At 33.0% G+C, this 26,217-nt stretch overlaps 1 protein-coding gene across 2 annotated transcripts; it reads left to right on the top strand.

The window, feature by feature from the left end:
* Positions 1–4,182: 4,182 nt before the first annotated feature.
* On the top strand, positions 4,183–26,003 carry Fmo-1 (Flavin-containing monooxygenase 1). 2 transcript variants are annotated; one of them, XM_068775693.1, is made up of 8 exons: positions 4,183–4,282; positions 16,129–16,327; positions 18,042–18,180; positions 18,860–19,043; positions 19,244–19,519; positions 20,477–20,640; positions 21,179–21,322; positions 25,737–26,003. In XM_068775693.1, exons 2-8 carry the CDS (start codon positions 16,131–16,133, stop codon positions 25,926–25,928), a joined length of 1,296 nt encoding a protein of 431 aa, XP_068631794.1. In that variant the 5' UTR covers positions 4,183–4,282; positions 16,129–16,130; the 3' UTR covers positions 25,929–26,003. The 2 variants fall into 2 exon arrangements, with proteins under 2 accessions (XP_068631794.1, XP_068631795.1); XM_068775694.1 differs by lacking the exon at positions 25,737–26,003 and adding an exon at positions 23,700–23,912.
* Positions 26,004–26,217: the final 214 nt, after the last annotated feature.

Raw genomic sequence — 26,217 nt, 5'->3', positions numbered from 1 at the left:
AAAGATCTTTTCTAGAACATTCACATATTACGTAAAATATGTTATTATGAAATGATAAAATATACGGTACATTCGCAGAAATAAGATAAAATTATTTTTTGATATCAAAAGTATTTTATTTCATGTTATTAATTTTAATCTTATAATTATTTTTAATTTTATGTTTAACATTACATGTGTTACTAGGGAGACATGACGTACTTCGAGTAATGTCTAATGTTGAACGACAAGACATCGTTCAGTCAACTCACAATCACGTATATTACATTATGTTATTAAGAAGTGATAAAATATTCGCATATACGCAAATAAAATAATTCTCATATATAACAAAAAAAACTTTTCAGAATTTGTATTCTGAATTATATAAATGCATTAAATTTTATCCAGTAACATATATACACCTATCCCCCAATTTACACGGTGGATACGTTCTTGAGAAAAACGTGTAAATCGAAAATTTAAAATTTTCGAGACAAAACCGTGTAAATCGAAAAGCTTGCAGAAAATGCATAATTTTGCTATGTAACAGTTGTGATTTTTTTCAATATTTTTAGGTGTACACAGAAATAAAAATAAAATTCATTGACAAATTAAAATATTTAATATATTACGGAAACATTATTTTTTTATTTATAATAATCTAAATTATGCATGCACTTGTAATTTACGAATATGGAAAATTAAATATTTCTGAAACTGTGAAACTTTCACTCAAATACAATTTTCCGTAGATAAAACTTTAATTTTATGCGAAGAAATACAGACACAGTATGCATGTGCAGCAAGTCAGCACATAAGCTTGGGATTTCCCGTGAAATATGTACACAGCACACGTGTTCAATCACAGAAGCATTTAGTAGAGTGCAAAAAAAACTTATTTGGAAAACCGTTTAAAAGCGAAAACGTGTAAAACAAGTACCGTGTAAATTGGGGGATAGGTGTATTTCGAAGACTGTTTAGCTGCCTTTAAACATACAATTGTCCATATGTTAACTCCTGAATTCTGACCGATGACACTTTAAGTGAAGAAAGAACAATCGCCTTGCCAGATGACACACTTCTAATAAAGCCTTTAAGGCTTTAGTGAAACAGAATACCGCGTCACTCATACGCTCCGCAACTACGCCTACTGTAGCAACAACCAGCTGCAAATACAAGTTTCGTCTCAGATGATGTTAATGGTTTTAGCCCTGGCTGCTTTTACAGCTTCATTGGAACCGATTTTATTGGAACGGTATGGTTCGTGAACTATTCAAAATTTAAACAAAGCCTTCGTATATGTCGAAAATATAAGCTTTGGTTGTAACTTAGGTTTCTCACCAAAGAATATAAGCAAGATATGTGTTCTTAATTTAAATTAAAATCAGTTTTATAATACGAAAATAGCTAACGCAATAGTCGTTCACGTGACGGAGGCTAGAAATAGTCGCACCCCGACTGATGCAATGCGTGACCGCCTTGCACTAGGCGACCGCCTCGCGCATTTTCTGCTTAGCTATTCTAAACACGAACAAGTCTCTAAGCCTCACAGTTCCAGAGATATCAGGATTAGACAGTATATAGGCGGAAACATATAAATTTTGATTTATATAGACGTGTATATGGGGTTAACTGGTAGAGAATTCTTATTAGGCATTTAGTCCGCCATAACACAATTTGTAATAAGAGTAAATAAATTAAATAAAGATGTATCGGCAAATGTATTTGTGACATACTGATGGTCGCGGGGTGTTGATGGATGCAGTCAGCTAATGAGTCAGTCATCGTGGCGATCTAAAGGGAAGCCTATGTCTTGCAGTGGACATCCATCAGCTAAGAAGAAGAAAAAAAAAATGTTGCTAAGCACTTAAAACTTATCGATTGATTCGGTCAACTTTTTTCGTAATCCAGTAAAGTCACGAGAAAGGTTCCGATATGTCATTTTTCATACAAACCACAGAGTAAAAATGTCTCTAACTGTCAAACACTTAAATGTAAACAAAGAAAACTGGTTCTTTTATCAATAACCAAATAGACCAAATAACAACGCCGTAATATTATAGTTAAAGACGCTAATGTTGTGGATTTTAAAGTCCACGATTATCATTGGTGTAGTTGGACTTGGAACAAGTCAGTTTACCCTAACGCTTTAAACACCCCCAAATCTTTACCAAAGATGTGTCATGGGTCTTTTGTGTTACCTTCATGACATACATAAAAATGTTAAACAATATCTTAAACCTTTAAAACTCTGTAACGGTACTTAGTTTTAAATGTAAAATTAAAAGTACATTATTAAAACATTCAAAAGTTTTTAGTTAATAGAAATGAGCGAAACATGGTTTTTTAACTCATTTACCTGATTGATATTATAATATAAACACGAAACATTGTCATATTACAATTAAAAGAGCAACTATTGAGTTTTTGACCGGCTCTTCCCACAAATCAGCGTTCCGAGACGGTGATAGCTTATTGCTTATAATGTTAAAATAATCGACAGTAAAAAGGTCATGAAATGTCTACTTAAATCGATGGTTAAAGTGCATTGAAAGCCTACTTAAATAAAGATAATTTGAATTTAGTGTTTTTTTTTTAATTTAAGCTCGAAATAAATGTCACAAATTTAACAGAATGTTTATTTAGAATGTATATTTACGTCATACGTTTGTCTTTTTTCATTGTTATTAGTATACAAGTCTCGTATAGATCTAGCAAATTAGATATATTGGTTAGAAACGAAAAAAATGAGCATCGTATATACGTTTTGGTTGACGTATTTATAGGGCCATGCTACGCGTTTATCGTCACAACACTGCATTTGCAGCAAAAGAATTAATTGCTAAAGACAATAAAAACATACATTAATTCATTTAAAAACTATACAATTACTTTCTCTGCTATCGTTTATTTTATTATAAATCTAAAATGTTGCATAAACATCGATTCATTCATGCTACATTTTAGCGACATGATAAGAACTACTAGTATGATAATGTGTTTGTAGTGATAGCAGAGTTAAAATATGCTATAGGGGAGCCTTATTTTATTTTAGTTTTTACCAATTTGGACTATTCCTCGCATTCAACTCATGGTGAATACAAGGACAAGTCGACGACTTTAAAAAATGACGCAACAACGTATTTTTTTACACAAAAAAGATACATACTACTTTGTTTATATTGCCGTCTCCCTCTCACCGGAAACACTAACGTAAATCGCTCGACGAGTTTCATCATGACGATCGACCAATTTAAAATGATCCTCATAATCCACCTTTCATTAATAGTTTCATTATTAAAATTAAATGTCTTCAGAGGTCAGCGATAATTTGCTACTAGATAATCACGACTCTGTAGCAAGCCGATGTGGGACAACGTAAGCAAGGTGTTGCAAAATTTATTAAATTGCCTCTATTGGGTCATGTAGCCCCAGTAATCATTTTATTTCTAACTAAAAAAAAAAAACATTTCTGTGTAACTGAATTGTTTAGTTAAAAAATTAAAATAAAATGTTAACAGAAACAAAATAGTTTAGGATCTAAAACTAAAACACGGGCATTTTATTATCCATATAATTATTAGTACTATTATATGAAAGTGATCGAAAAAACGCCATTAAAATATAAAGGGTGATTTTGGTCACAGTTTTAAAGGAGTGAATGTATAGTTCATTTGTCAGCAATGAGCTTTAAGCATTTATCACCTATTTCCAATCAACCTGTATGAAATTATCTTTCTGGAATATGTTACTTTATTTTTTTATTTTGGAAGGCGACAAGCCAATAACTTATATATATATATAATGTTTGCTGGGAAAGATATTAAACAATAATTAATTATAATATGAAAAATCTGAATTCGATAGAAAACGCTTTTCTTAGTATGTTATCAATACGTTATTAATAACTTCTGAAATCATTATTATTCACCTATTTAAAATATTTACACCTATATCCAATCGCCCTGTTTATACAGTAGTATAATACATCGTCAAACAATAATATTATTCATTAAATAATATTCATAATTTAAATAGTAAAATATGGATGTACATAATATAGATAAATTAAAATTTTAATTTACCACGAAGCATGGTCTTGATCATTAAAAAGAAAACAAAATGTCATTCAATGCCGCCGCCGACGACATAAAACCGCGGGAAAGTGAAGCTTCGCGCCATTTACAGTGCGTCGAGTAAACAGAGAACGCTGCGGTAAACAAATCAATTGACATACTCGCGTGCAGTGCAGTGCATTCTGTTCACATTTGCTTTTATTGTAAAGGATTATCTAATATCGGTAAGATATATTTGTTTTTCTAATTCAAATGGAGATGATAATTACAAAAGTTTTTTTTGAATTAATTAAAATTATTCGCTAGCAGACATTTATTAACCAATTATCACAATAATTGCCATCTCCGTGAATACAACCTATGTATAATATTATTATCATATTATTTTTTCATATAGTTTTAAGATAGTGAACATTAAAATGTTTACAAAATTCAAAAAATTTCGAATTAGGAACTTTTGTTTCTTTTATCCTAGTGAAAGCAAACGTATACAATGCATAATAGATATGGAACACAAATTTTGAAGTGGGTTGATAAATTTTATCCTTAAAATTAAATTTTTAATCTTTCAACACAATTTTAGTTGAAATTTACATTTCATAGAGTATAAAAAAGGTGACAATTATTTATTTAAATTTTGTTTCAATATTTTATTATTGATACTTATACTTATTTTAATCTTTTTTCTTTTAAAATCTGTAATGATGTAAATATATCGATGAAAAATTTAAATTTTTGATTATTAATATGTTAACATTTTCTTATGGCTAGAAGAATAAATCAACTAAAAAATGCGTAAATGATGATTTGAATTAAAAAGTTTAAAATCTTATTACAAGACACGACTGAGATTATAAAAAATTAAACAGCATTTTGCAAAAACATATACTGTTAATTAAATAATTAATATTGCAATATTAAATATATTTTTATTTATTTAGAATAAGCGAACAACAGAAACAACGTATAACATATAAAAATTTAAATATGCTTATTTAAGGTGTGTTAAATAATCACAACATTTATCATATAAAACAGTAAATAAGTAAAAAAATAGCCATATTTTACTATTATAATGAAATTAAAATAAAATCACCATTTAATTTCATTTAGCAAATAGGTCAGCTATATGAATTTCATAATTAAATTGTTAAGGTTACAAAAATATTCTCAATTCTCCTGTGGACTCTTTAAAATGGATTGATATAATTTAAATGACTAGTCAAAATTAATTGTTCTCTCATATAAGATTATCTTATCGAATTAGAAATATGTCGTTGACCTGGCCCATCCCGCTCCGAGCGACACCGGCCGCAAGCAATCTCCATGTCACCTTTTATCGAGATTTACCAACACCCCGCGATCAAAGTTCATCACCTATTCCACAGAATTATCTAGAAGTTTCCTTTGTACGTTAACTTTTTAAATAAACTTCTAATGATAAAAACATTACACCAATTAAGTCGATAACCGCTTCCCTCGGCTTGCTTACTTAATAAAAACCAACCAACCATCTTGAACTGTAGTCTAATAATAAAACTAATGCACTAGGAGCGCAGAAATTATTGGAATCATTGGTTTACCGATACGTAGTTTTCTCGAGATTATACTCTAGATATTTACGCGAATTTTGTGTGTGAATTTATTAAGTTTCATATGGATTGAATTTAGATTTGTTTTCTTTATCATCGCTATATTAGAACGGGAACCTCCTGGTAATACTTTCATATATCTGAAGTCCCGCTAGTGAAAGTCGTCGTTTCAGGGAAGAAAACTCTTTCTTTCCTAATAAAAGACACGACGTAATTTGGCTAACTTCTCTGATACGGGCAATTGACTCCCCTGACTCCGTCGCCAAAAAGTCAAGAGGGTCATCAGACGTTGCTTCCCTGCCGATCTGCAGAATGGTTGTTCACAAAACCTCGTCGCTGCATGCTACCTCTACGAAAAGAAACTTAAATGGATTCCAGACCACAATTACACGGGATTAGTCTAAATTAGTAGAGAGAATATTCTCAAATTGGTCTAAGACAGTACTTTTTACCCTTTCATGTCCCACTTTAGCCTTTCGAAAATTCGTTGCCTCCTATGTAACATATGTATTTTTATATTAAAAAGTAAGGGTTAAACTCGTCGAGTCCGCTTTTTAAGTTGCCCCCTGTAGGGGGTTCGAGGGTGTCGTTTCCGAACAGAAGTTTGTGAACAGTGTCGATGTTTTAATAAAACACAAAATTTTCACCTGCCAAAATCTGAACTCGGACTAAGTATATATGTCACAGTTTCTGCTACAACATGTCATATTGCCAATTACAATGTCATTTATATTTCATAACTATTTTAAAAGTTTGTACAAAGAATGTTCTAGATGAAAATAGTGAATAGCACTGCACGGCTGCTATCAATTAGGTATTTCGCTTATTATTATATATAAACCATAATTATTACCATTTAAAGAATTCAGATTCGAACCCGCTATCCCTCTCTCATCTCCTTGTTCGACCATAAGCTGGCAATTGCGATCTTTTCGCAATACGACATGAACGAAATTATTTCTAAATCGATGTAAACATACTACTTACCTATTTATTTTTAGAACTTCTCGATATGCGTCACATATTAATTCTATTTCCTTTTTATTATTTTCTATTGATTACATCATCTACAGTTATCATATTTGGTTATCACGATTGAATTGATTGAAAGAAATTTCTACCAGGCGTCATAAATTAAAAAGTACTATGTTCCGATGCCTGATTATTATTTTTTTACAAAGGGTGATTGTAAAAGCTTTTAAGTGATGAATGTATCGCTGATATACTGTATATATGGTGCTCCCCTATGATAATATTGTTAAAAAAAGCATCAACAAAATTCAAATTACTACGTATAAAAATTGTACAGACAGAATTTATTTGCTTGTCGTTTTCCTATAGAAAAAAATTAATGTAACATATTTAGAGCGATCATTTTATACAGAATGATTATATAAAAAAAATATATATCCATCTATCCCCCGATTTACACGGTAGATACATTCCTGAGAAAAACGTGTAAATCGAAAATCAAAAAATTTTAAGTCAATACGGTGTAAATCGAAAAACTCGCAAAATCGCATAATTTTGCTATTTAACAGTTGTGATTTTTTGCAATAATTTTAGGTGTACACATAAATAAAAATAGAAGGCATTGACAAGTTAAAATATTTAATATATTAGGGAAAAACGTTTTTTTTTTATTTAATTACAATAAACATTAAACAGAAGAACAAAAAGTAAATTACTCTCATTCTTTTTTTCGGAATCGAAGGTTCGAATTCACTTTCATCACTCGAAGTTATTTGTGCCGATTCGATGTTTGAAGCGGAAATATTTACATTATGAGAGATGGTAATAAAATCGGTTATTAAAACAAAAAAATAACTTTTTGCGAAAACGTGTAAAACGAGTACCGTATAAATCGGGGGATAGGTGTATATATATATATATATCTCTTGAGGAAACTACGCATTACTCTATGCATAATATAACATTATTTCCGAATGATATAGGTAAGTATACGAACAATAGTAAGCTTGTCTCTGCGTGGAAACTTACAGCTGACGAACAAACAATACGACACTTCCTCTGTTCGCAACAACAATAAACACAGATAATGAAGGGGCAGCAATGTCAGGGCTGCGGCCACTCGGCCCTGACCGATGCAAGTTCGATACCCGGTTAGTGATGGCATTATATCGATATCGATTTACATTTTTGCAGTTTTGTATTCATAAAGAAGAGACGACGTTCAGAGGATTACTAATTTCTTTATAAAACATTCTAGCAAAGATTCAACATTATGTTCATTTCAGTAAAAAGACGTCCATTGTTGGACACACGACTCTTATAGCGTCCTCTGACTGTAGATAATCTGTACATTGTAGGCCATCTGCCTAAAGATAGGATAGCCGTTTCATGATCTGTGGAACTTAGTTTATTTACTCTTTTACATGGTTCATATTATTAAGTGCACCGTAAAGCAATGTCGTTTCTGTTGACATTTTTTACAGAAAAATCGATTGTTTTGTTACCGCTCCGGCATTGATTTGTAGACTAAATCACAAAAGATTGTTGATAACAAAGCTGAATATATTGTTGAATAAAATAAAAACTTGTTATAAATGTAGTCGTGTGAATTTAACTTAAGAAAGCGACATTACTTTCCGGTTCCACTAATGTACACGATAAAAGAAATTGTTAAATTTCATTTAAAATAGCAACTGTTTTGTTTCTGGCCGACTTTTCTCATATATGCATATCGAGCTGGAGGTATCATACTACTTATAACGTTAAAATGATCGACTATTCAATAGCGCGTGTATATGCCTATATGATTTTTAATTCTTTTTTTATTAATTTAAAATTATACAAATAAAGTATGAAATCTTTGCTAGGAAATACACAAATAATTTGACAACTATTAGGTTCAACGTACTGTGCATATTAAGGAGACCGGTAGTAATGTCGCTTTCTTAAGTTAAATTCACACGACTAGATTTTTAACAAGTTTTTATTTCTAATCAACATATTTCTTTCGTTATCAACAACCTTTTGCCGTCTAGTATACAAATTTTCAATGCATTAGCGGTAAAAATCAATCGTTTTTTTCTGGAAAATATGTCGACAGAACGACATTACTTTCCAGTCCCCCTAACACATCTCATATAAATTGTATTAAATAGACACATCAATTTAAAATCATTATTATAGTGGGTACTAAAACATATGTATAATAATTGTTAAATTTCTATGGCAACACTAGAGTATTTCTCAACTCGTGTGTATAGCTTATAAATACATACAAACGCCTCATTCATTGTATATAACAAATGAAAACTTCGGTCGTAAATATTGAAAACAAAATAAAATTTAAAAAAAAATAATTTCATATGACAACACTAAAATAGTTTTCCAATTCTATACAAAGCCTAGTATATACAGAAGCCTCTTACACATTGTGTAGACATTTGAATGGAGACAACAATTTAAAATTTTCAATGTAAAACCATTTGTATGAAAACATTCAGTTTAATACATCAAAATAAATCAATGCAGCATACATCCGATAAAAGATTTATTTATATGTATGAATAAATAAAGTCGTCATTGACTTGTACATACAGTGTATGTATACAAAACTATACTATGATTTATTTATACACATGAATAAAGTCGTCAGTGACTTGTACATACAGTGTATGTATATGCTGTACTATGTATGCTTTAAAGCTTATATGCTATAGCTAGCATAGCATATAAGCCTTAAAGTGGTGAATGTAAAGTTCATTTGTCAGCAAAAAACTTTTGCATATCTATCTCCAAACAACCTATTTAAAGAGATAACTCTGAAATATATAACAATTGTAAGACGAAACGTAAGACATGCGTCTATATTTACGATTTCGTTATGATCGACAGAAGTCCCTAGATGCAGGCCGCTTACAATTAGTCCTATTCAAAATCAATAAAAGACCTAATACTGTGATCAAAAAGTAAGTTGAATTTATTTATATAATTCAAATTCTTTATGTTTTCTTCCAAATCACATTCATCGCCTTCAAAGAATTTCCGTTCGATAAAACGCACTTCTGTCAACGCTTTTTTCAGTTCCCCAAACATTCTCTTACTCTGTTTCTTCGTTTCGTCTTATATCTCCTCAATCGTGTCAAAAGGACGTTCCCACATTGGCCTTTTGAATTTTCTGAATAGCTAGAAGTTGCACGGAGCCAAATCAGGAGAATACGATGGTTGCAGAACAATATTAGTTGAGTTTTTGTCAAAAAAAGTCGCGGAGAACCAATGCAGTTTACATCGATCAATCGAGACTTGAGATACAAAACATCTTTCAAAATGGTTTTGACTTAGCAAAATGGTATTCCAATTTATGACAAACGAACGCTTTGCAAATGTTACAGACAGTTAATGTTACTAGTAACCTAAGGATAAAAAATTACCTGCCTTTATTAATGCAATTAGTTTTAAATGACAATTTCACTTTAATTTTTGATCACAGATCTAGCAGTGCATATTCTATAGCTAGAAATTATGATAATAATGTGGAAGACTCACAGCTGTAGGAAATTTAAAGCAAAGATGTTGTTAATAGCTAGTAAAGATAGCTTAAATGTCATATTGCTGACAATCTAAAACAAGTAATCATAGAAAATTGATAAGAACGTATAGGAGAAGACAGCCCCCTATTATCCTAGACAGATACGTTGCTGAATTACATTCCGACACGAAGTAGTAATGTTAGCAATCAATCGACCAGAGGTCTGGACTTATTTTACACCCTTAAGTCAGAGTCCTAAACAGTACAACCATACCGAACTCCCCACCCTTAGCAATCAAAAAGCTCGGTAGGATAAGACCTCCCAATCCAATGACATTGCAAATTATTTAATGAACCTTTAAGCTAAAGTTACAAAAAAAAAAGGTTTAGACTAAACATCTTTCGTAATCTGCTTCCTCAAGCCTATAGATTACTCCTTCATATTTTATAGAAGAAAAAAAAACTTGTGTAAATTGCGCCCAAACTTGAAATATTTCAGAAAATATACCTACTGCTATGATCATTTGTCAGTTCTCCGTGAACTTTTATTGTCATCATTTCAGCTATCAGAGGTCCACAGCTGGACATGGCTTCACAATTAAACAAAACATTCACAGAGATTTTTGTGGTCCAGAGAAGCTTAATAAATAGTAACTTTTATCAGATTGACTAACGACATACTACAGTTTAAATTAAACCTGCAAAGTTTATTAACATGTTCTGGCATGAGAGACGCCCAAAAGAAGTATTATGTTAAAACAATTAATTCTCAAGCATTTTAACTGTATTATGCACATTAAACTATTTTATTACTTGTTAATAAAACCAGGCGGAAGGCTCTAGAGGAACATAACTCGGTTTCTAAATAGAATGCAGACACTAGATTGCTTCCTCGATACAATCATTTACATGCCATTGAAATACTTTTAGCGTTTACGCATCTCGGAATCCTTAACTGGAATTTACACTTCGATAAATAGATCTGTTTGTCTCTTGAGGAAAGAGGATCTTATACTGAAAAACATTCTAAATTTTCAGTATATATTGATTATTTGTACTTAAAAATTTACACATGTTTGGGTAATTATTTTTATATATAAATATCTAAACTTTATTAATACATAAGATTGTATAACACAATACTAATAACATAACTTCTTGTGTCTGTACACCTCATACAGCTTAATATTAAGACCGAGCTCTCCATGATATGCAACAAATATGCCCAAGTTATTTTGACCACATCGCCCATAGACCAAACAGAAAAACTACGACGTTAGTAGACGGTAAAATATATAGACGATCATCTGCACGCTGGTCGAATCAAATAAAAACAATCATATCTCCATTACTCTCTATTACTGAAGGAAGAAGAGGACAGGATGGTATGGAAAGAGTGAACAAACAAAAATCAATAGTAATGAATTAACGACTAAAAAGAAGTTTTGTTTCTACCAATTAAAAGCAGATATATTTGCCACCTTAACATAAGCCAGTGTAATAAACATCATTCATCGATCTAGTAAAAACTAGATCGATGATATTTACGTCAAAACATGTTATCGTCGTCACTAGGATGCAATAAGACCGCTGTAAGGCCACAGCTCGCCGGGTCAGTTGATTGACCTGCACCGTAAATGGGATCAACTTCGATATAATTACGTAACTATATGGAATCGTTCGACTGTCACATAGAGACAGTCGGATGTTTTGTTATGGATAAATACTGCTTGACAGATGGCATTAGAATTTCGAACTTGACAACTAACTAAGACAGGCATACACGATTAATGGACGACAGGGTGTTACTAACCGAGGGAGTTGGAAAGAAAAATAATAGTCAAGATTGATCTAGATGATGCATGTATCACATAAGTACAGATTATTTACAATTCACACGACCATAACGATCTGCAGCGATCGCATCACTGATGGCATTCGAATTTAAATCTGCTTTCGAATTTGAAATTCGAACATTTAAGAATGATTTAACATAAAAGTATTGTAGTCGTAGTGGCCAGTAATAATAAGCGTGAACACTAGTAGAAGTAGAGCAATTCATTATCAAGGTCTATAAACTGGAAACTCTTCACTGCACAGAATTTTCTAGAAGTTTTATTTAAGCATCATTTTAAATTTAGAAATATTACAGTGGAAATAAATTGTAATACGGCACAAAATTGCCCACAAGACTTACTAATTTTATTAATATGGCGTCTCAAGGGAAAGAACGTTAAAAACGTTTTGCCTAGACCTCTTAACTTCTTCTAAATCCGGTAAAATAGTAGTACATAGCGGTCCGAACCGCTCTCGATTAGACACCACTATACGACCTTATCATGTGGAATGATATTATTAGAAGATATCATTTGTCTACACAAGTCTAGATAACTCGCATGGGAGTAAACGGAAATAATGACATAACTATTACATATTATTACCTTTTGCAACAGAAATGACTGAGATGACAGATAACAATTATATTATCATTATAAGGAAAGATTTAATGAATCATCATAAGGAAAGAATGAATCGTGTTAAAAAAATGCCTCTCGGGGGATCCTTGAACTTAGTCAGTCCATGGAGCGCCCTAGTAGTTTCGCAGCTTTCTAATCCCGTGTAATTATACTATGTAGTGGCCCTAATCGAGGGTCCCCAAGTAGCCCTCCAACTTCACTACCTTAAATAGGTTTATCGCCTACTATGCTGCCTCTCCTGGAACCCGTGTAAGCGAGGTCAATCCAAAAACAAGAAAATATTAAGCACTGTAGAGGCGACGGTGTTGGAACATTTTAAGACCTATTGTGACATATTATACCGATATTGGTCTGCCCTCATCCAGCGATTTCTCCAAAAAGTCCAAAATCAAGAAGCGTGAAATGTTCCTGTAAAAAATCATCGGGAGTCAAATCGACTACCCTTCTTAATGAAACATTTTTATGTTGCCCTCGTTTAGGTGTACGTAAAGAAGTTTACTTTCATGTAGTCATTTCATCATCACCATTTCAGCTGGGCCACCACTGATGAACAAAGTCCTGACCCTAGATATCCATTAGAAACTCGTCATCCGATAACCTTACAAAGGTCATTTGTCCACCAAGTGTAAGCGTTCTTTATCCTTAAGGCTCTAGTGGCCATTTGTTCTGCACGCTATGCAGCCTACCTACTGGCACTGCAATGCAGTTGCTTGTACAACAATATTATATCGGATATACCGGATACCGGATATGTATATATATATATATATATCAAGACGCATCTTTGATTACGTAATTTTTTTAATTGATAAAATTTCTTTAGTTTTCCAATTACATAATTTGTTTTGTACTGGATATAGGTATTACCTATGCCTGTCATCTTACGCGCTCCTTTGATAGTAATATCACAAATTACAAAATAAATGTAAAATCTTGTTATTTAGTAATATTACAACGAAAATATTATTATTATGCTTAATATATCGATTAAAATATTCTCACTTAATTATCTAGAAGCATCTTATTACACAATATCACCAACCGAGCGCAAACGTTCGGCTTTCGGTCAGATAAATAACCCATTTAACTCTGTGGACATTGGACCTTATCAGCTCAGAGCGGTGCGGCAAAATCGATACGTGTTAATGGGATATAGTTCGATTAATCTTGAAGATACGCGCTGGTACATTCTCCACTAGATTGTAATTTCATATAAGTACGTATAATGTTACTTTTTAAGTGAAGAAACTTAAATATTTTCATGTACAAATTTTGAGATGGATTCACTGTGCAGGTGACGGATCTATTGTAAATAAATGTAAAATTGTTTAAAGGATATATCATTTATTATCATTGGTGAAAGCTGTGAAAGTTTGAAACAACGACGAAACCAAAGGTCGAGATTTTTTCGACCCAACTGCTAACTGCTGCCTAAATGGCATTTGCAGATTCCATTGGTTGAAGTAGCAGGGCGCAGAGTCACTAAGACATCTTTTAAAGTAAGAAAAGGACCAATATTTAGCCACTTCCGCACATGCAGTAGTAGTCGTGCAATAAAATACACCGCCCGCCAGCCCGCTGATAAATGCGTATGCGGCAAACAATGCGAATCACACAACCGCCACCGCCAAATTACTCAACACGTGTTTCACCCCTCCACGGAGCATCTTCAGGAGCTATGTTACACCGATTAATGCCAAACATTGAGTCTCCTGGGCTGGCGGACGGTGCATTTTATTGCACGATTACTACTGCATGTGCGGAAGTGGCTAAATATTGGTCCTTTTCTTACTTAGGATGGACTTCCGCAAGGTAACATCTGATTCCATTAAATCTTTTAAAGTACCAAAGCTCGAAGGCTTCCGGTAAAGCCTCAGTTCCTACCGCTACATACTAATATTTTACCGGATTAGAGGTCACCAAGCCCTTAGTTCGCGTCGATGAATGCTCCATAGAGTAACTAAACTCAAGGGTCCCCCTTAGGGGAGCATGGCTTGAGCTGTCACCCTTTGATAACACCCGCAGCATTAAGTTACTTATAGCAGTACTGTGGACTTTTCTTACGGGTCAAAACAAAATCAGAGTAATTATTGAAAGGTATATAATGGTTAGGATGTTCGTAATAACAAGAGTCTTTAAGCAATATTGTAATGAAAGGTTGTATCGTAACGTTAGATTTAAACGACTTCATATGACACAAACGAAAGAAATTAAATATATATTTTGATGAATTTTATATGTACACAAAACTGTGATGCAGGTAAAATTTGGTAGTGTTCTCGATACGCAAGAATAAGTCGGAGTACCAATCTTGTACAGTCAGATACAAGGCTGCCGCCACCGCCATATTACTCAACACGTGTTTCAACCCTCCACGAGGCATCTTCAAGAGTTATGTTACACCGATTAGTGCCAAACTCTATGTTTGGCGATTGTGTGATTCGCATTGTTTACCGCATACGCATTTATCAGCGGGCTGGCGGGCGGTGCATTTTATTGCACGACTACCACTGCATGTGCGGAAGTGGCTAAATATTGGTCCTTTTCTTACTTAATTCTATATATACATATATATATATATACATATATATATATATATATATATATATATATATATATATATATATATATATATATATATATATATATATATATATATTTACTTCTATTGTCACTGCAACTTGACAGACTACAAAGACCTTCTTTTACTTCTTGCTGTAGTTCAACTTAATTATTATTAATTTCAATTAATGTTTTTTTATTCAGTGTCAACTTAGCACAAATAAATAACCCGGTCGATTTCTTGCATTATCATCATATTCTTTTAAAATTTGTAATTGTTATTCTTAATTTATTATATCATAATAATATCATCATTCATAGGTCTTTAAGTAATGTGTGTTACCCGGTGATGTACGGATCTGGGACTTGGTTGCTAATGATAAACCTTATAAGAATTATGGTTAACGAGGTAGCTCGAAGAAATGTAGTCTGAACTGGCAATGGGATATAGAAGGGATCGGAAGGTTCTCGAGAGGCTAATGCAAGCCAGTAAACGCGGAATGGATAGGCCTTCAATAATTGAACCGATAACATAGTCAACGTTACGAGAAGTCGCTGGTTGGCGATTTTTGAATTAGATTTTAGAAATAGAAATAGAAATGCCTTACTTACAAAGTGGCGTAATGAAGACGAAGTAATATTTATTTGTAATTCATAATTACAAAATACTGCTAGTTTGTATTAAATGGTTTATTTAATTTCCGTTCCGATAAATAACATTTCTAGAATCTACAAGAAGTTTTATTTATCTAAAATTGTCAATAATAAATAACTCTAATATTATCTAACTAAAGCTTGAAGAAATCTTTTGATAAAAAAATCTCAACATATAAAACATTTATTTATATTTTATATTGTTAAGACTGATAATTAATTAATATAATAATTAAATTAATCAATATACCAGGAGCACATAACCTAGAAGTGATTACTGTTTACAGATATGGCACGTGTTTGCGTAATCGGCGCCGGAGCAGCCGGTCTTTGTGCCGCGCGTCACCTTCTCGCGGAGCCGTGCGTGGCCCATGTGGACATACTGGAGCAGGCGGCGCAGCTTGGCGGCACCTGGGTCTACACCGAAAAAGTGGGCTACGACGACTTCGGTCTGCCGATACATACGAGCATGTACAAAAGCCTGAGGTTCGTGGAATCCATGTGAATATTAAAACATACACACACAAGTTATTTTTTCACTTACCCCGGTAATCCTAACTAAATCCTAATTTCACTAGAACGCCTTATGTCCGTGGCATTCAGTAATTTTCAGTAAATTAGGGAAACTGGCTTATGTTTCAATAAATTTTTTCTTAGTACTTTATAATCGTATTGTTGTTGGTTTTGTCAATAGATAATGTTTCACTCGAAAAATATATTGAGTAGTACTTCTTCCTATATGGCAGCATGTATATGTATCCTCCTCTCATTACCAGCAACTCGTGTCTAATGCATGCAGTTAGATCCCGATTGTTAGCCATTTGTATCTATCGTGTCATTGTTGTAAATCCAGTAGTAATAAAGAAAAAGATAAAAAGTTTAAAACGTTGTATTATTGTTAATCTTTTTTGTAAACAACAAGCGTTTTTCAAACGTCACCTTCACTGGTTTAAATGGGCAGAGAGAGACCTTTCTCTCTTATCTAAACATCTTTCCTGTAACTATAATAGATTACGAGATAATCCAGCTCGAGATCCTCGCTTAGGAATGTTCTAAAGAGCGACTGGTCTTAGGACCTAGGCTTTAACTATCATTCGCAATACGATATGAAAGTGCTCAAGGGGGGCCCTATCTTGCCTACCCTTACCTTATTACCAGGAGAACGTTTTTTAACAGAATAAATCAGTGAATGTTTATCCATTCTACCAAGACATCATGACCTGCTAATTAATTCACTATAATTGTACATTTTGTATCTATAAACGAAAAATAATATAAGCACGCGTGCACTCTTGACATTTTATCTGCGCGTGAAATATTTATCTGCACATAACCTATGATATCCTGGTATTCAATTTGCAAAGTGCATTTACAATGAAATTATTCGTTCGAAATTTAAAATTGCGACTTGCTTAATTAATTTTTAATCTGTAGAAAGAAGCAGATAAAAACTATATGTATAATTTTTTTAAAATATCTTTTTTTTTCTTGTAACCAACCGATTATATATTATTAATGTAAACGTACACTATAATCGTAATGCCACGAATGGAAAAGGTTATCGAGAAATAATTGTTCGCTTCTGGCGAATATGTTCATATAATATATTCATTATTTATGTTTGTTTATATTTCCTACTCGGGTGGAATTTCAAGATATAGTTTATTCAGTATATATGTTGCATCAGAAGTTATATATAATTTCCATTATTTATAAAATAACATATTCTCTTCCTTATTTACTATTTAAAAGCGAAAGAAAATAGTGGCATGCAGGCTTGTTCCAACCGATCCTATATCCTACAGGAAATCTAAGGGTCTATGTCCAGCTGTGGACATCCAACGACTATGAAATAACGATAACGATTAAACATAACAAATATAAACTATTTAGTGTCAAAAATGAAGTGTTGGTTTATTGCAGAAACCACTTTTATATAGAAAAAATTATAATAATAATTTATTGAAACCGCCTGACTTAACAATAAACTTAGCATATTATATAGCGAGTATATTTTTCTTACTTTATAAAAACTCCATCATACGCTATAAGAAATACACCTAAAAAGGGAAGACATAATTAATTATATTGATAAAAATGTGTAAGGAATTATATGACCATAAAAAGTCACCATTATAAAATTACCTCTAGAGTGTCTATGAAATCGTTACAAATATTATAAGATTGATAAACTTTGCAGGACTAACCTTCCTAAGGAAATCATGGGCTTTCCGGATTTCCCGGTACCAGACAACGAGAAGTCGTACCTTCCTGGGAAAGACATGCTCGCCTTCCTACAACTATACTCGGATAAACATGGAGTTACGCCGTATATTAAAGTAAGTTTATGTTCTCCGCGTATTTCCTTTTTTAAACATTCACTGAATAATTTCAATTCCCTTCTGAGATCCTAGTAATAATAAGTTGTCCGTCGAGACACAGGGAAAACAATAATAGAAAGGGGGACAGACATTTCTAATTTATATAAATAAATTAATTCTTATAACAATTATTATTTTTTTTTCAATTTTATTTTAGTTTTTGTTTTCGAATTATCCTTAACAAATTTATACAAATAAATAAAATTGCATCGTTTATGTAATATTCAAATTATTGCTTTTCTCTAAATGTATGTATGTATATATGTCTGTCTGTCTGTTTATTCCAACTAATCTCGGAAATAGCTGGACCGATTTTGACGGAACTTATATTCGGTTGTAGCTTTTATAATACGGAGTAACTTGGCTACTTTTATTTTTTGTAAATTCTTAAGCAAAAAATAAATAAACTAAACATTTTTTTTAATTCCACGCGGACAAAGTCGTGGGCACAGCTATTATATAAACAAAAAAATTTAAAATATCATACATATTGATCAGGCATTATCATTTTATTTATACACCTTGTATGTTTCTTAAAATAATATATATGTAATTAATGACATAAATATTATTTAAGTAATAAAAATAGTTTTTTTTAGTAATTAAAGTGAAATAATTAATTGAAATTGTATTCTAGTTTAAGCACCACGTGCAACGTGTAAAACCCAAAGCGGGTCCCAACGGCGAACTGTGGGATATCAGCTACAAGGATCTCAGCAACGGAGTATCGGTGACTAAGGAGTACGACTACGTGTTCGTTTGCAACGGACATTACAACACCCCGTTCATACCCAAAATACCAGGACTTAAGGAGTTTAAAGGTAACCGAATTACACATTCCGATGCTTCGAACTCTTTACTTTTATCATGCCCTAGTTAGTTCAGGTTGCTTATAATGTAACCAGGTAATTAATAAAAAATATTTTTTATTTATTTAATTATTTATTACCAAAGATACTTCTACCTATTTACGTACTTCAAGTAATTAATTAATTAGTATTACTTTTTTGTTGTACCCTAGGAGACATATTGCATAGCCACGACTACCGAGTACCAGAGATTTTCACTGGAAAACGAGTGCTGGTGATAGGAGCGGGTCCGTCCGGCATGGATATAGCGCTGGAGATCACGAGCGTCGCCGAAAAGGTTCTTCTCAGCCACCACTTAAGCGAAAAGCCGCGAACCGTGTTTCCTAGCAACCTTGTGCAGAAACCTGACGTCGTGCAACTCGACGGGAACACGGCGTTCTTTAAAGATGACACCCATGAGGAGGTTGATGTAGTTTTTCTTTGCACCGGTAAGTTGATCACATTTTTAAATAAATGACACTGTCATGACCAAGCCGATCTAGCGGAATGTTGCTAGATGCCGACAGCGCAAGACCTATCATCGTTGCGATCTTTGGGGGAAGCCTGTATATGTCATGCAAAGGAGGTCAATCAGTTGACATGATGATGTTCTGGACACTCACTGTTTCCTATCTATTAGACCTTTTTTGGTCGTAAATAAATAATAAAAGATTTTTATCAAATAGCGTTTTAAAACCAATGCTATAAAGACTTACATTATATTTGTTAATAAAATATAATGCGTAATAATTAATTACAGTGACTTTATTAAGTCCCTTTAGACGACACTGTTATCCACATTATAAAATACACTACCTCATAGTTATAAGTGGTCAGTGTACATCATCTACAATCCAACATACACGAGAACAAATACATATGATGTGTATTTTTTTTTAATCTAAATCTCCTTCTTTTTTATCTTTTTTTTTCTCTCTAAAAGTTGTTCAAGAATCTTTAAAAGTTTACTCCGTAGGTATTCGTACATCCTTGTTTCATTAAATTTGGAATTTATCATGCCCTAGTACTTTTTCGACAGTTTTCATAGTGAGATATTATTTAAAAAAATAATAATTAAAATTCAGGTTATTTACGTTGCTGTAAAAAAGCTTCTTTCTACACCTAATTAATCACCTGTATAATAGTGATCACTCAGAAGTATATTGTATTATTTTCTTTAATTAGAATGCGAGATAGGCAAATAAATAATATCTTCTGACATAACAAAATCTGTAGGAACAAAGAGTATATACAATAATTTATTTTTAATGTCAAGAAAATTTTGTAAAACCTTTTTCTACGTTATTTATTATTTCTATAAATTTGATTTTTGGATAGGTTCTACTTAAATTCACCTGTAAAATATATACATAATACAAAGTAATTTTTAAATATTATATTGGAAGGCTACTTGTACAACTTCCCGTTCCTGGATGAGTCATGCGGCATCGTGGTGGAGGACAATTGCGTGGAGCCGCTGTACAAGCACCTCGTGAACATCCACCACCCCAGCATGTGTCTCGTGGGCGTGCCCTACTTCGTCTGCGCATTCTCCATGTTCGACCTGCAGGTTAGCCATCCTGCTTGCTTTTACCTAACCTTCTAAAAATAATAAAGTTCCACATATGATGACTTTCAAATAAGATACAAAATAAAACTCACTGTGTATCTCAAACTGACCTAGATATAATAGCATCGATTATTTCAACTTTAACCATTTTGCTATTTACTTAGTCTATCTCAAGTAAGAGTTCAACATGATGCAAAGGGATTTGTATTTCAAAATACTAATGCGAATTATTACTAACAACTGTGTTACGTAAGAAAAACAGATTATGGACGTCAATTGATGAAGATTTGCATAAAAAATTATATAATAATTAAACATCTATTTTAAAAATCTTTGTCAATTGCATTCTTTTAATAAGTAAATAAATCTTTTAATAAATTTAAAATTAAACCAATTATTTATAAATTAATATTCTTATAACACGTGATTTATATATAACATTTCAAGTTCCAGCTATATACAAAATTTTGTTTTTCATAGTTCTGATGCATGACTATGAATAAATTGACTTCTTGTAAAGCTGATGATGTACCAACAGGTGCGATACTTCGTGCGGCTGATGAACGGCGGATTCAAATTACCCAGTAGCGAAGTGATGATGAGCCACTGGGAGCAGGAGAAGGCGGAGCGAGCGGCTCGTGGGTACACAAGGCGACAGGCGCACATGATGGGACCAGATCAGGTGAGACCTTACGGCCTTGTGTCAGCCGACAGATGCTCACTGCAAATGCCTCCAGCGACTTCTCCAACTAAGAAGTCAGTCCATTTGGTGAGAGGCCAACCCACGCTGCGACCACCGGCTCGAAGTTTTTTTATTCTATCTCAAAACCAATATCGAAGTAACACAATAACACAACCCTAATAAAACATTTACTGCACAACCCTAATAAACAATAACACGGAAAAGGAAGTCGGATATCCAAGTAATGTTACGGTAAAAGTGATTGATCCGGTAATAACGCACACTTACCGGTTGGCTATTCCTGTTTCCACTAATTGTATATAATTATTGTAATTACACTAATATACAGTTCTATTTTTTAATTCTTTAAAAATAAATTTTAGTCACGAATACACTCGACATAATTTGTCTCGTCTACTTCTTTTTTGTATCACTTTTTTCTTCTTTGGTAAGAAAGGTTTATTGAAAGATAACAAACATGTTAGGTAGTCTTTGCATATCTTTCTGATCTCACGAGGACTTTTAATACCAGGATACCCGAATTTCCTCCCTAACAAGATCCAAGCAAAGGAATAGATTTCAATGATTAAACGAAGTTTGCATTTGACCTAAACATACCGCATTCATAAAAATGAATTTCACGTTAAAAAAGATTTGTGACATTTTCAATAAGGTCAATTTGAAAAAAAAAACTGGGTTTATAAAACTTGAATGCGAACGCAATCGCTACTAGGGCTCCATAAATTATATCGCGATCGCTTTCCGTGTTCCTTATTTGTTCAGTTTTATTACGAACGTGCTATTTCTATCTAATTTATACGTTTATTGAATAAACAGAATTGCTCTGTTTTAAACAAGAAACGACATTTTTCTTTAGCCTTTTTGCTTGGAGATTGCTTTTATAAGAATATATCAATACATTCATGTATTTCACGGATAAAATTGAATAATTTAAATTATATTATTACACTTTACACGAGCTTGCCTTTTTTAACAAAGAAATTAACGGAAATGAATTTACAGTTTTATTCATTCCATTGCATCTGGAACATTGGTAGCGGTATACGACGTAAGGCATGCGATTGTAGGTCGCGGGTTTAATTCCTGGAATTAGGGTTTAATTCACTGTTTACAGACAATTTTTTAGAGCATCTAGGCCTTTCCTCTATAATATCTATGGAGGGATAATCTCCATAAATATCTTTGGGGGATATGATATATACTATAATCACCACATTGACAGAGGGGCTAGCGATCGCAGTGTGGTATTTATAGTATCCAGATACTGCTTCCCATCCTTTTGAAACTTATTTGTGGGCAGTGGCAATGCAATCCTGTATAATTAATGCACAAAGTGTGACCTACTATCGAAAATATCAGTCGTCTACCGCTCAGCTACCAATGCTCACTGGTTACCTAGTTCACTCAATTAATTGCAAATGCAGTACATTTTAGAGACATTAAAGACCTGTTCAATTATTTATACTATTCACAACATTTTAAAATAATAATCATACTCGGGAATTTCGATAGTAAACCACATTTCTAATTTGCTGAAATTAATAAATTTCAATAACGCCTTTAATGCTCTGCGAATTCGTTCGTTTTTTATTATTATCTTCATAATATAAATAATAAATAATTCCCAAAGTTCAATTTGAATTAAAATCAGATTGAGCTCTCCCATTAATCTGCTGCGCGCAGACATCTTCCAACCGGTCTGTATAAAAGAAGAAAGAAGAGAGAATGCGTTATTATGTGAAGGATTGAAGAAGAAAAATAAAGAACAAAAAACAATATTTCATCAGCCAAGTAGTCCCTGGCATAGATTAATTAACGGAACGATAGAGAACGAATAACCAAAAAATCTCTTCCTTATGAAAAACTATTAGGGAAGCATATGTCCAGTAGTGAACATCATACAGATGATATGGTTATAATAACTTCGCTCAAATTAAAGTCACCCGCCTAGGGTTTCAAAGGCGCTTTCATCGACTAAGCCTACAACAAGCTGAAACAGACAGACAGACCGGGTTTTTTATGTGAACACACCTTTCTTGACCTTTCAAGGTCAAGATTTACTATCAATGCAATTTACTATGTGTTTACGAGTTTATTAACGGCGATTTATTGTCAAAATAGTGTCACTAATTTTATGAAGTTTTAGACCAGGTACTAATCATCATTGTATGTCCACAGCTGGACATATGCCTTCTCCATAAATTCCCATTAAGGCCGGTTGGAAGAGGTTTTTATCCACTGTAACTGTACCTTATGAGTGCACAGCATTTTTCTCTGACGTGATATAAGGGCGAAAATCACGAAAACGTTTTTAATAACTGTGTACTTAAATATTCCTGGTTGGTGGGATACCCAGGGGGAGTATTACATACAGCTGTCCCAGGAGTCTGGCGTGGAACCTCTGCCCCCGGTCTTTACGACCGTGCACAACGACAGCAGCGACAAGTTCCTTCACGACCTAGTCAACTATCGTCGCGACGTGTATCGCTTACTGGACGGTCACCGTTTCGCTTGTCACCGTCTGTAACTCTGTCTGATGAACATATAATACAAAATTGCATAAAATGTATCACCGTTGTATTTTCTTCGTATTTTGAAGCAAATTGAAATGAATTATTATTTAGGAAAGGTAGAAAACATATAAATGTATAATTTTAAAGATTCATTATTTTAAATGTTTTACTCTAAAAGTAAGTAGGTACTTCACAATAAAAGTCATTACGAAATGTTGATAAATTTTGTATTCATGACCCTCTCTTTTAAATCCGAATTTAATTGGTTCGTATAAATCCGTACTTAAATCAAACCCAACCATATCTAATACATCAACAAAGTCATCGCTATAAAGAAGGTTCAATACTTTTCACTTTTGTCTTGTTATTTCCTTATAATAAGGAATAGATTTAGTTTGAAAGGCCTTTCAATCTTTCCGCCTTTTCTTGTATTAGTTGCTCTGAGACATTTAAAATTGTTACTTCTGACATTAAAAAAACGGTTATTGTTGATGAAAAACATTCTCTATAGAAATTTTTAAATTCTTTCTTTCTTATTCTTGGATGACTTATGCGTTAAAAAGGTAGAAGGTTGATGGCGCTAGGTTTAAACCTCTAATTAGTAACTGTGCTCGAGGTACCTCCTGAGAATCTTTGCCTAACCGACACATGCAATTGAAAAAGGAATTTAAAATGATTTTTTATGAATAACTACTACGACTTTCTCTTTTTCCTCAGACTTTTTTACTGTTATGTCATGTAATTGAAATAGTTCATAAAATAATCAATTAAACTTTAAAAATACGTGAAATAAGACTTTAGTATTTAATATTACTTTTGTCTTTAGACACAAATTTAATTGGTTTTATTTGTACTTTATACGTATCTTTCGTTTATTTGTAGAGAACAACTAAATTTTTTAATTATATTTTGATTTATTATTTATTTATTATAAATAATATCCTATCTACTTTACTGGTTTTGTTTTATACAGTAATAAGCAGGCAAATATAATTTTTTTTCAGAGAATTTCTAGAAGTAAATGAAACACGAAAACAAAAAACAATTTAATTAAATAAACAAAAAATAAATTAAATTTATTTATTACACAATCATATTTATTAAACATTTCTTTGCTTCTTAGTACTAGGAACACATAAAACACTAACGGCACTCACAATCGCTTTGGCGTTACTGTGATGTTGGAAGGACTTCGTTGCACTGCGGCAGTTTATCCACTCCTAGTAGATTGGCCCCACTCGTCTGTCTGTTATCGAGTGACGGTTGCTCGCTCACCTTGAAGGTTCGATAACCTCTCGCTACGCTAAACTAACGCACTGCACTTATGACCTCCGCGTTAACAAATTTCAATGCAAATTTTTTTTTAAATTTAAAGAAAAAGTTCATTGAAAAAAATCTTAAAAAAACTCTTTGATAGTTTGAAAATTTAGATTGGTAGTGATTTCATTTGCTACTTTTAAAAACCCCCTATCTGAGTATATGTTCTGTCTGTGTATTCTTTTCACATCGGGGCCTATTTGGGACTCTGTTTGGCTTCACACAAATAAGCAGGCATCGTGATCTCCCACTGTCACCGCGCGGTCTCAGCTAGTATGAATTATCTTCATATTCGCGGTTTTCTGTGCTCCTAATGGCGGTTTTTTCTACACGTTTATAATCAATGTATATTTATTGTATAATTTTCGCATTATATTTATTAATTTAAACATTAATTAGATATTTTGTGCAAACTGCGAAGTAAAAAAAGGAAAAGTGATCACCATGTCAGCCATCCACTGCAAACTGGCCTTCCCTAAAAATCGCCACGAAGACCGACCTTGTCCTGACTTGCTTCCCTTTTAGTATACTGCGGATAGATACATGATTACCTTTTATTCCAGGAGCGGTACTATTTCTCGTTGGCGTCCGAAGCCGGCACCAAGAACTTGGCTCCCGTTGTGACCAAAATCCGGGAGGAGAGCTCCTACCGGTTCCTGCACAACCTGCAGCATTACCGCAACGATATCTACAAGATCATAGACGACCAGACCTACGAGGTCATTAGCAACGGGAAACGGGAGGTTCTTTGTTGACCCTAAACGGGGTACTTTGAACGTTTAGGTTAAGCGTCGTTAGGTAGAATAGAATCATAAAGAAACAATTACCTATTTACCATTAATGTAATTTCGCTGGAAAGAGTCACCAATATAGCGCTATTTCACTTTTTTGTAAGCAAATGAAAGAGATAAGTGAAGTGGGCGTTAACAATTGACAAGATACTTAAAGATGGGTTTACATGTGTTTATTTTTTAAATGTACCCAAGTAACAACAGTTAATCAATTTTTCCCTGTTATCCTGTACAGTATATGATTGGTTTATAG

Source organism: Battus philenor, unplaced genomic scaffold (genome assembly GCF_028537555.1).
Source record: "Battus philenor isolate CCGP_79_NKW_IND1 unplaced genomic scaffold, ilBatPhil1.0.hap1 SCAF_9, whole genome shotgun sequence".
In the NCBI taxonomy this organism is placed as follows: domain Eukaryota; kingdom Metazoa; phylum Arthropoda; class Insecta; order Lepidoptera; family Papilionidae; genus Battus; species Battus philenor.
The sequence above is the reverse complement of the archived record's forward strand: the minus strand, read 5'-3'. Positions and strand labels throughout refer to the sequence as shown.